This window comes from Anolis carolinensis, chromosome 2, assembly GCF_035594765.1.
Source record: "Anolis carolinensis isolate JA03-04 chromosome 2, rAnoCar3.1.pri, whole genome shotgun sequence".
NCBI classification, from domain to species: domain Eukaryota; kingdom Metazoa; phylum Chordata; class Lepidosauria; order Squamata; family Dactyloidae; genus Anolis; species Anolis carolinensis.
In genome coordinates this window covers 167448008-167460260 of record NC_085842.1, presented here as the reverse complement: position 1 = coordinate 167460260, position 12253 = coordinate 167448008, and the positions used below count along the sequence as shown (strand labels likewise).

Below are 12253 nucleotides of genomic sequence, written 5' to 3'. Positions count from 1 at the left end.
ACTGAAATGTATGAAAATAGTGAAAATACACATTTTAAGTCAGAGCTTCGAAGTACAGGTTGAGTTACTTCTTTATTGCGATAATTAATAATGCTTACTAGCTACTTACAAAACATTGTTATGATCCTTTAGGAATGCTCTAGGCCATTTTGGGCCATCTTTGTATCTGTTTGTTTGTTAGAATACAATAACAATTAATTTGAAAGAAATATATGATCAATATGTTATTAAAATATCAAGCCAATTTGGTAATTTAAAAAAATTTAAAAAACCATTCATTTATTTTTTCTTTTATAATTATTTCCCAAGTTCTGATTTAGTATATGTCAGGAGCCCCGATGGGGCAGTGGGTTAAACCCTTGTGTCAGCATGACTGCTGACTTGAAGGTTGCTGACATGAAGGTTGTCGGTTCGAATCGAACCCGGGGAGAGTGCAGATGAGCTCCCTCTATCAGCTCCAGCTCTATGCGGGGACATGAGAGAAGCCTCCCACAAAGATGGTAAAAACATCAAAACATCCGGGCGTCCCCTGGGCAACGTCCTCGCAGACAGCCAATTCCCTCACACCAGAAGCGACTTGCAGTTTCTTAAGTCGCTTCTGACATGAAAAAAAGTATTTAGTCTTGGGAGAAGAATAAATACTTTAATATTTTCAGAGGACAGTTAAAAAATTTAATGTGCAGCTTAATGCACACATAGAAAGGAATTATGGATAAATGTAATATGCCCAGAACAGACATATTCACACTTTCCCTGCTTAACCTATGTCAGAGGGCTATCATGAGGTTATAAACCTCACTGACTTGATAAATGGTACACTGAGAAATCAATAAACAAATTAATGAAACTGCTTCCTGTACTTACCACCTCTTTGGAAAAGTTCCCGGAAATTCTGGAATTTTTCATCAATGTCTCTTAGGTGCCTGGTGAATTGGAGAAGCTGGTTCGGGCAGGCTTTAACCCATTCCATGCTTTCCTCAGAAGCAGACGTCTGTATGGAAGCCCAAACAGTACTCAGGAATCCCGAATCACCAGCTATGAAGCCATTGCTCACTGGCGACTCTCTGCCATTAAAAGGACTGCTGCAGCCATTTTGGTCTCTGGCCTTGTTCATCTTCTCACCAACCACCAATCTTCACCAGCAGGATATTCTTGAACCTCCACAATTTTGGCCGTTGCTGGAAGATGTTCACTCAATTATTTTCTGAGCATCCATATCTTCAGCATGGTTTTTCTTGGTGGTCCATCATCCCCAGGTTCTTTTGTTGCTTTCCAAGAATTTAGCAATTCTCCCAATATTTCAGAGTCTGTTGAAGGTGGCAAGGGAGCCTTCATGCTTGAGGAATCAAGAGGATTTCTTAGCAGTGGCATAGGAAGGGGTGTCATTAAACAGACCCCAATATAAGAGGAATGTCTGTAAAGAACAGATCCAAGTGGCAGACAAGCTTCTGCATTATCCAGCAGAGAAACAGAGAAAAATCAGCTCATAAGCAGAATAATCCGAAAATTCCTCTCTGGAGGTCCTTCAAAGGATTTTCAGCTGAGGTGTGTCCTGGGTTGAGAAATCAAGTTTGGAGTAAGGAGTCGCATCCATTGTAGATCACCTCTGGAGAACTAAGTCCTCACCTCTTTGAAAAGCTGAATCTGGGAAACACCGATCCCACGGTACGGATTGTGACCAAAAGACAAGACCCAGGAGTGTCAGTACACGTCGCCCGTTCTGCAAGGAATGGATGAGCCATGCAGGTTGCAGACATAAGAGTGTCAGGCGGTGCAGATTTTCCACATTCCTTTGGCAAGAGTGATGAAACCAAAGGCTTCTTCCCACAGTGACTCTCGTTCTCTGCCCAAGACATGAGGAAGCCGGCCCTTCTACCTTACTCTCCCTTATTAACCATTTCCCTACCTGAGAGCTTACAAGAAGGTATTCAGCTTGGTGAGTCTGGTTTGAGCATAGAGGTGGAACAAGGGCCTTTCCAAATGATGAAAACAGGTAATTCTAAGCAAGGTATTTGTGTCTTACTCTAGTTACTATTCTGCATTTAAGAGTGCTGGAGAGATGTATGATTGGGGGTGGAGGGGATGTATGGAAATAACCATGAGACCAATCTATGAACTAAGAAGTTTATTTTTTAAAATCTTACCTCTGTCTACCTCCTTAGTAGGTAAAGGTAAAGGTTTTCCCTGACATTAAGTCTAGTTGTGTCTGACTCTGGGGGTTGGTGCTCATCTCCATTTCTATGGTAAGCTGAAGAGCCAGCATTGTCCATAGACACCACCAAGGTCATGTGGCCGGCATGATTGCATGGTGCACCATTACCATCCCACTGGAGTGGTACCTATTGATCTACTCACATTTGCATGTTTTTGAACTGCTACCATGTTTCCCTGAAAATAAGGCAGTGTCTTATATTAATTTTTGCTCCCAAAGATGCGCTAGGATTTATTTTCAGGGGATGTCTTAGTTTTCCATGAAAAAGAATTCACATTTATTGTTGAACAAAAAAAAAATGAACATTTATTATATTCTGTACAGTAGTTGTCATCACAAACCAGCATAACCAGACAAACTGTGAATCCTATCAAGAATTTCTTGTTACTACCATTATTTCCATGTACAACACTCTATGATACGTACATTTACCGATCCTGCATGCTCTGGTGTTCTGTTTGGAAGGCATACTTCCGAACAAAAACTTTGCTAGGTCTTACTTTCGGGGGAGGCCTTATATTTAGCAATTCAGCAAAACCTCTACTAGGTCTTATTTCTGGGGATGTCTTATTTTAGGGGAAACAGGGTATGTTGGCAGAAGCTGGGGCTAACAGCAGGAGGTCACCCCACTCCCCGGATTCGAACCACCGACATTTCGGTTAGCAAATTCAGAAGCTCAGCAGTTTAATCTGCTGCGCCATCAGGGGCTCCACCTACCTCCTTAATCTGTGATAACTAAATTTTGCAGGAAAAAGGGAGGAATCTCAGGGCAAAATACTGCCTTGAAGTTTGTATTTGTTCACTATTTAAACTTAATATATTTTTATTTGAAAGGAACATAATTTGCAAGGGTGTTTTATGCTTAATGATGAGGGGAAAGATATGGAAAAAGCCATGACACCAATCCAGAAACTAGAAAGTCTCCTTCTTCAAAACTTTCCTCTGCCTTTGCCTCCTTAGCCAGTTATCACAGGCTTTGTCTCCCTCAGGACAAAGGGAGGAATCTCAAGGCAAAATACTGCCTTGTGGTTTGTGTGTATGCATGCATTCGAGTGCTATTTGTTAGACTTTTCTTCTTTATTTGGAAGGCACATACTTTCTAACATCATCCTCATCGCAACGCCAGAGCCCACCCGCACAAAGGTTCATCCTCGAATCTCCAGCTTTGGCCCTGAAATCTCCTGACCCAGCCGTCCTAGCCTGGAGCTGGGAACCTTTGGCCTTCAGGTGTTTTGAGAAAACTTCCATCGTCCCATACCAACATGAGGTTTCTGGCAAAATATCAGGAGAAATTACAGACTGGTACTGGCAAGCACATATATAGGATCCATAGGGAAAACAAGAAACAGGTCTTCACATATTTATGGTTATATTTTATTCTTTAAACAGATTTTTTGTTATCTTATTTTCTAAAAAACCCAACATGTTTCAGCCCTTATATTATAAATACATTAAAATCCAAACTTTAAGAAATGCATGTAACAGAAATATATATTACCCTTTCCTAAACTTTGAAGTTTAATTTGTTATTGTGTTTATTTTTATTCTAGTGCATCCTTGAAGAAGGCCAGTGAATAATATGAGGACTTAGATGTGTTGGGCTTTTTATAAAACAGGATAACCAAAACAAAAGAAAATACAACCCTCAATATGCAAGTGAAGACCCTGTATGAAGACCATACACACACATGCATAGATTTGCTTTAGTCCCATTTAAAAATTGAAATATTTCCCACTCACCTTCAACATCTTTAGGCCAAGGCCAAAGACACCATGCCTGTAGGACCTGCTATAATTTTTAATAGAAGGACCGGCATGCAAAATAGTGGCTTGCTAGGAAGAAATATATCTCTAGAATAAATGAATAAGAGTGTCTTTGAGCACATGCACAATTTAGAAATTGGTTTTCAGTTCCCCAAATTGAAATATTGTCCACTCCACATCTTTAGTTCTTAATCCAGTCACACACAAAAATTACATTTGTATGGCACCTAGGGTTACCAGAAAGAAAACTGTAGAGGATTCTTGCATTTTTAATGATTTTGTAGAAAAGGGAATTTTAGCATGCATTGCTTCTCATAAAAGGTATTCCCCTGACACTAAGTCTAGTCATGTCCGACTCTGGGGGTTGGTGCTCATCTCCATTTCTAAGCAGAACAGCTAGCGTTGTCCATAGACACCCCCAAGGTCATGTGGCTGGCATGACTACATGGAGCACCGTTACCTTCCCACTGGAACAGTACCTATTGATCTACTCACATTTGCATGTTTTCAAACTGCTAGGTTGGAAGAAGCTGGGGCTAACAGCGGGAGCTCACCTCGTTCCCCTAATTCGAACCATTGACCTTTTGGTCAGCAAGGTCAGCAGCTCAGCAGTTTAACCCGCTGGGCCACTGGGGAGTAACCAGGTAAAAAGCAAAGCCTGTTGCAATTTACTCTTCTATAAGAAAGATACAGGCACCCGCTCCAGTTTTCACTCTTTCAAACCCTGATACAGGTATTACCCATGGTGAGGTACAAAAGGAAACGGGCAGCCCTGACATATATAAATGTGCAAAAAATATATACAGTGGGTTGTCCTGATCCAGAAGCTGATTTTTTCTAACAGATATAATATTAGTTATTATACCTGATGGATTTTGGGAGTTGGAGTCCAAAATATCTGCCCAATCCTGTATTTTATTCCAAGTGTCCTTGGTCATGCTCTTCCTTAACTAAAAGGTTGTAGGCAATTTAACCCCAGCAGTCTTGACCTGTATAAAATGTGCAAAACCCAAAAAGTATACAGAATAGAGAGAGTACACAAATATACTCCCTATATCCAGAATCTCAAGCAATTGCTGATTGTTTCACCCCATATTAATATATGGTGATGATGTGAACTCGGACATGTTGAAGTACGTGCATTCATGTTGCCGCTATTTGATAATATAGGGCGTGATCATTTACATTTTTCAAATCTGCAGTAAGTCCTGGAACTGAATCCCTGCAGATATAGTGGGTACACTATATTTGTGTATCTTTATTTTACTTGGTTTCTCCGTTCACGGAAAAAGGGGCTAGACCTGTGCTGAAAATGTTCTGTGAAAACAATTGGGGGCAGGGGGAGGGAATCTTACTTTTGGCATTCACACATTCATGTCATGCACCACCCAGGTTCTGAAATTTTAATAAAGACCAATTAAATGTTAACAACACGTTGTCAAGAATATTGTTATGGCTATAAGGGCCAGAAATGTAATTTTTTAAAGAAAAAAGAATAATAGGACAGGGCTCGGATTGTCTGATGACTCTGCTTAATGGCAGTTGCTGTGCCCATGTTGTGCAGAAGCAGTAGAAGTTGGGAAGAGAGCAGGTCAGTGAGGGAGTGAGTTCTGTTGGGGAAGGAATGTCCTATCAGGAGAATGCATTATCCTTGTCCTCATCCTCGCCCTCATCTTTGTCTTTCTTTCTCCTTTTGTCCTTTGCCACTTTGTACTTCAATCGACGGAGGGGATCCGTGATGCTCCGCAAAGTCAAAGGGCCAAAGTCCTCTTGCAACCGGAAGTTCCTCTCCACCAGATCTGCTGCTTCCTGCCAGTTTTTGAAGCAAGCTGTGCCAGCCTGCTTGATCTCCTCCACGGCATTTGCAGCAATGATGTCTCCATTTGGCTTCAGCACCACCACCACTGGAGGGGTCTTCACAGAAAACCTCAATTCCAGCTCCCTAGAGAAATGATGAGAAGACAGGAAAGCTTAGAGAAGAGAATGATGCTGGGAAAAATGGAAGAAAAAAAGAAAAAGGGGTCGCCCAAGGGCAAGAAGGATGGATGGCTTGACTTTGAAGGAGCTGGGGGTGGCGACAGCCAACAGGGAGCTCTGGCGTGGGCTGGTCCATGAAGTCACGAAGAGTCGGAAGCAACTGAATGAATAAACAACAAAAGAGAAGTTTGTTTATTTATTAGTTACATTTATACCCCATCATTGCGTCTATGAGCTCAAGGTTTCCTCATCTTGATATAGTTGTTGTTATGCGCCTTAAGTCTTTACTGACTTATGGAGCCCCGGTGGCAAAGTGTGTTAAAGCACTGAGCTGCTGAACTTGCAGACCGAAAGGTCCCAGGTTCAAATCCCAGGAGCGGAGTGAGCGCCCGTTGTTGCTCCAGCTTCTGCCAACCTAGCAGTTCAAAAGCACACCAATGTGAGTAGATCAATAGGTACCGCTCCGGCAGGAAGGTAACAGCGCTCCATGTAGTCATGCCGGCTACATGACCTTGGAGGTGTCTACGGACAACGCCGGCTCTTCACCTTAGAAATGGAGATGAGCACCAACCCCCAGAGTCAGACATGACTGGACTTAATGTCAGGGGAAACCTTTACCTTTACCTATAATTATAGCAGGTGGTTTTTTGGGTCTGTGGTCTCCAGAGTCATAGTCCAATGTTCAAACAGGGGGTGTCAAACTCATTTTCACCGAGGGCCACATCAGCCTCATGGTTGCCTTCAAATGGTCACTTGTAATTTTAAGACTGCATAAATGTAACTTTATTGCCTGGCATTGAATGCCCCAAGGGCCACATAAAATAATGTTGTACGTAGATTCACCCCACGGTCCTTGCATTTCACACATGTGCACTAGACCAACGAATTTGTGACTTGGGTCAGGCAGAGGAAAAGAGTTTCTCCCAAAAGTCGCCTAGTGAGTTTCAGGGCTCAGCAGAGATCAGGAACTGGATCTCCAGAGATCAGCTACTGGATCTCCCTACACTCCAATTACAACACATGGATTCACACAGAAAACAGTGGATACAGGTTAGTAGCTCTCAGCACTACCATTTAAAACTCACTGCAGCTGTCCTGTCTTTCCATAACTAATTTTGCCTGGTAAGAAACAATAGGAAGGAGCATTAGAAAATCACAAAAATATACAAAAACAGAGTAATAAACTCTCCATAAAATTCAATGTACTAAATGGAAGATTAATTCTTTTGGGAATAATTTGAGCCTTTTTCTGGAAAGCTCTGAGACATAATTGCATAGCTGTTTGGTGATTGCTCATTTCCTCTGTTGATCTACCACTTCAGGATGTAACTGCATATTATAGTCAACATAAGGGATGCAACCTTAACCTGGATACTGCTACATCTGGTCCTTCTTCTTCTACACACAAAAAGTAAAGTCACTTATTTGGTGATATCATCATATAATGTACCTCCTGCCTCCAGAAACCAGAGACAATGAAATGGGGCAGATTAGAATGGCAATCTGACCTGGCGAAAACTTAGCATTAAAAATGTTCATGTCAATAGCAACTCTGTTGAACTTAATGCATTGTTTTGAAGAGTGCTCATTCTATCAAAAATAATAACAGAAACAAATAAACGGTGATTGGGGCACAGGACCCCTGTGAAAGTCGGAAATCACTATGGAATTGCCTTGGACTACGATTTCTGGATGGCGTGATTGTAATATTGAATGTAATGTTTTAAATGTTTAACATGTATTAACTTTAATTTATTTTTAAGCTTAATGTTTTTAATGTGTTTTAAGGTATTGAATAATTGCTGTATGTAAGTCGCCTTGAGTCCCCTTTGGGATAGAGAAAGGCACAGTATAAATAAAGTAAATAAATAATAAATAAAAACTGGCTGGCAGATTTATGGAACTATTCCAGTTTTTTAGAAAAATGTTTCCAAACCCTTCTATAATTGGTTTTTATTTGTTCATCGCCTCAGCCGCCCTGAGACAATGAAATTTTACACACACACACACACCTCCTTAAAAGTACTTGCATAGGGTTCAATTGAATAATATTTATTGATTGATTAAATTTATATGCCACTTTTATCCTAGAGCAGTAGCCAAGGTGGCTTCCAAAAAAGATTCCTAGACAAGTGGCTAAAGGATTGTCTTTAAAAATATTATCTGCTCCCCATCTATTACTATTTACTTAAGAACCATCCGTGTATTTATGAACAATAATATGCCACGATTTAATACAGTATTGAGAGCTAGTGTGGTGTAGTGATTGAATACTGGATTAAGATTTTCGGTCCAGGGTTCAAATTCCTACTCAGTCATGGAAATCCAATGAGTGACCTTTAGCAAGTCGCATTCTCTTAGCCGCAGAGGAAGGCAATGATAGCCCCCCTCTGAACAAAGTTTGCCAAGAAAACCTAATGATAAAATCACCATAAGTGAGAAGCACATTGAAGGCATACAACAGTACAGGGCTGTGCTTGTGCCCAATGATTTTATTAAAATAAACAATACATATAACCTAATAAATCAGGAAAGGGGGAGATTTAATCAAGATTAAGGTAAAGGTAAAGGTTTTCCCCTGACATTAAGTCTAGTCGTGTCCAACTCTGGGGGTTGGTGCTCATCTCCATTTCTAAGCCGAAGAGCCGGCATTGTCCATAGACACCTCCAAGGTCATGTGGCCAGCATGACTGCATGGAGTCCTGTTACCTTCCCACTGGAGTGGTAGCTATAGATCTACTCACATTAGCATGGTTGGAAGAAGCTGGGGCTAACAGCAGGAGCTCACCCCGCTCTGTGGATTCGAACCGCTTTCAATCAGGACGTTCAGCAGCTCAGTGGTTTAACCTGCTACACTATTGGGGGCCCCTCTAATCAAGATTATAAATATCATATATAATATTTGACATCATTACGGATTTCTCCCGCTGTTCAAAATCATTAATCCAACCTTTCCAAATATGATGTCCTTCAGAAATGGTGGACTACAACTCCTAACATGATTGTGAGCCATAAATTATGCAGGCAGTATAATGCCTAGAAGGCACAAGGTCAGGAAAAATTGCTTTTAACATTTTCTTCCTGTTCTAATCAGATAGGAGTACAGCTTATTATTAAGTTTCACAGTGCTGAGTTTGACCACAATTGATCATCATGACCCCATGACTTTGTTACCAACAGCACTGTAGAAACTGGTTAATTCAAAATTTGCTCTATTCTCTTGTCTTCACACACATTTAAGTATCCTAGCAGAAAAAAATGAACCTTTCTTCTGCTATGTAAGTAGCTTTCTTCTAGGAATTGAGTGGCAAGAGGACAATGGCTTGACCTACTCTCATGATGCTCCTTTCTTAGAAGTATAAGCATAGGCTGGACACCCAACTATCAGAGAGATGCTGTACTGGGATCCTGCACTAAATAGAGTTGTGTGGACTTAATAAAACATAAGATCTCACCCAACTATAATGTTCTTACTGCTTTGACAATGTATTTTTCTTCAGGTAACATTTTCTCCAGTCATGGAAGGAAATACAGTATTAGCTATTTTCTCCAGGCACAGAGAAAACAATATAAGCACGTACACAGAGGCACTGTTCAAAGTGACAGGTTAAAAAGTAGTCAAGTTAAACAAATATGCCTTACTTGGAATATGAGCATTGCTTGGGTTAAACTAGAGTATTCTTACCTCTTGAAGTCATCATCGAAAGATAAAAACAACCACCTCTTGGGCATCTTTTTCAGGAACTCATCTTGCTTCTCCTCCGTCTCATCCAGCGACACATAGACCAGAACCAACTGGGAGGCCCTCTCCACATAAAACTCATCTGTAAGCCTCACATAAAATTCCTTCAGGATGGGTGCAAACTCTTTGCACTTTGGACACTCGCTGGAGCCAAAATACAGGAGCATGACTTTGTTCTCTAGTGCGCAGATGAGTTCGCGTTCCAGTTCCAACTTGTCGTTATCTTTGTTGTTCACAATTAGCGTCTTGTTGATAAAAAGGGCAGCCATAGCTACAGGTACGTCACGATGCCAAAAGGACCGCTCTTAGGATAAAGAAACACCGGGCACCACTTTTTAGCATTGAGGAGAGAAAAAAATTAATTGGTCAAGATTTTAATTATGATTTTATTATAAAATGATTATTTTATTTAATAAGATAGTTGAGCACCTTGACATTATAAAAAATATATTAGGAAAATTGGGAACACAATGCAATAGGAATGCATTGGGCAGCATTCTATACAGACACCTGTCTTAGAACCAATGCCTAGTTTAGAGCAAAGTATTCTCGGAAGTCAGAAATTGCTGTCAGTGGGATGGTAACTCTGTTTTGGTTTTAGTCTGAACTTTAAACTAGTTGTCCAAGGATCCTTTAGATTCTACATGTTGCATTGTCACTTAAAGTTCAGACTAAATCCCTTGTTTTAGGCATAGTTCTCTGGATAGCTCCTTTAAAGTTCAAATTGAAAACCAGAGCAGGGTTACTACACCACTGACACTGGAGACACCACTGCCTAAACTTCTTGATAAATACAACATTATGGAGCCCCTGGTGGCGCAATAGGTTAAAGTCTTGTGCTGGCAGGATTGCTGACCAACTGGTCAGTGGTTCGAATCTGGGGAGAACGGGTGAGCTCCCTCTGTCAGCTCCAGCTCCCCAGGCAGGGACATGAGAGAAGCCTCCCACAACAATGATAAAATATCAAACATCCGGGCATCACCTGGGCCACGTCCTTGCAGACGGCCAATTCTCTCACACCAGAAGCAACTTATAGTTTCTCAAGTTGCTCCCAACACTTCAATAAAAACGACATTTCAGGTTAGGCTAGGCTTTGACTAAACTCCAGGGTCATCAACAACAACAACAAATCATTACTACAGGCAGAAAAAGGTATTAGGAACATAAAATCTAGTTTATATAGTTTAGTGCTACAGTCAGATTTATTATCCCTGCCAAGTGTTATGCAGCTTTCTCTCAAGGACAGGGACTCAATAGTAAGCATTCAGTCCAAATTTTGCTCACCTTGAAAACCTCTTCATTTTCAAGCAAAAATGCGGAGTTCTTACACTGCTGCATGTTCCGCACATTAGAAAGATCCATCCAGTTCAGTAAACAATGATAGTGGCTCCTTTGCAGCTAGAGTCTAGAACTCTGGGGTGAGTAACCTTTCCCGCTGGATATGACATCGCTACCTATTAATAGAAAAAATACCGAGTGCTTTAATCTTCTTAAAGTAGCCCTTGGGAGATAATATGACCAATGCATTGCTTCCCAGGAATCTATTTATTTTGCTGACAGCTTGCTGGCCGGGCAATGATCCTTATGAAACAAAAAGAGTAATTCTTTATTCTTTCTGCACCATCATTCTTATATGGACAAGAGCAACCTGTAGCACACTTGCCAAATAAATAAATCTATTGATAAAAAAAACCACCCTGCCTTTTCCTAAACTGCCTAAGACAGCTCACCCATCAATAAAGCAACAATAACAATATAAAAGTGGCCATAAAAGATGAAACAGCACATAAAATATAAAACCAAGCAGCAAAAACTATAAATACGACTAGGAGGGGTCAAGAAAGCATACCATGAACAGGGGGAATAAAAGTACATCCCAGAAGGCCAAATGCTTTGCTTCCAAATACAGAAGTGTTCTCACTGCAGCAGAAAACCTCTCAAAGGGGACCAATCTGGGTACCAAAAAGAAAACATCTTTCATAGAAACCTAAGATACTTTCTCCTAATCTATATATAAAAGGTAAAGGTTTCTGCTTTACATTAAATCTAGTCTAGTCCAACTCTAAAGGGTGGTGTTCACCTCCATTTCTAAGCCAAAGAACCGATGTTGTCCATAGACGCCTCCAAAGTCATATGGCTGACATGACTGCATGGAACGCCATTACCTTCCTGGTGAAGCGGTACCTATTGATCTACTCACATTTGCATGTTTTTGAACTACAGTGTTTCCTCACTATTTCGCAGTTCACTTTTCGTAGATTCACTGTTTCGCAGTTTTTCAATAAACTCTAAAACAATATTATAAATCGTAAAAAATTACAATTTACAGCCTAAGGAAGGGAGGAAGGAGAAGCAAGCTGAAGGGAGAGAAAAGGAGCCCAAGCGGCAACAAGAGGAGAAGGAGGCAATTTATCAACACACGATTGGTTGATAAAGACTTAAAATAGCATATAACTACTAAAATAATATATAAATATTAAAATAGTGTTCCTACTTCACAGATTTTCACTTATTGCGGGTGGTCCTGTAATGTAACCCCCGCGATGAGTGAGGGAGCA

The 12253-nt window shown here is 40.7% G+C and overlaps 2 protein-coding genes across 5 annotated transcripts in view; both read right to left on the bottom strand.

The window, feature by feature from the left end:
* gmip (GEM interacting protein) overlaps positions 1-2020 on the bottom strand; it is a 108581-nt gene extending 106561 nt beyond the window's left edge. The window contains exon 1 of one of the 3 annotated variants that reach the window (XM_062971035.1): positions 865-2020. In XM_062971035.1, the coding sequence (XP_062827105.1) occupies positions 865-1114 (250 nt within the window). In that variant the 5' untranslated portion in view covers positions 1115-2020. The remainder of the gene's footprint in view (positions 1-864) is intronic. The other 2 variants (XM_062971034.1, XM_016994990.2) reach the window with 2 other exon arrangements.
* A 3344-nt stretch (positions 2021-5364) lies between these two features.
* Positions 5365-11189, bottom strand: nxnl1 (nucleoredoxin like 1). 2 transcript variants are annotated; one of them, XM_008114432.3, is made up of 3 exons: positions 10980-11189; positions 9639-9999; positions 5365-5918 (listed from the first exon to the last, which is right to left on the bottom strand). In XM_008114432.3, exons 2-3 carry the CDS (start codon positions 9962-9964, stop codon positions 5609-5611), a joined length of 636 nt encoding a protein of 211 aa, XP_008112639.1. In that variant the 5' UTR covers positions 9965-9999; positions 10980-11189; the 3' UTR covers positions 5365-5608. The 2 variants fall into 2 exon arrangements, with proteins under 2 accessions (XP_008112639.1, XP_003223253.1); XM_003223205.4 differs by having other exon boundaries at positions 9639-10026; positions 10980-11187.
* Between the last annotated feature and the right edge of the window lie 1064 nt (positions 11190-12253).

Bases quoted from the DNA above. Each gene is read 5' to 3' on its own strand.
- nxnl1 (XM_008114432.3), bottom strand. From the start codon at position 9,964: ATGGCTGCCCTTTTTATCAACAAGACGCTAATTGTGAACAACAAAGAT. The intron at 5,919-9,638 runs GTAAGAATACTC...TCATTTCTCTAG, and splicing joins TTCGATGATGACTTCAAGAG to GGAGCTGGAATTGAGGTTTT.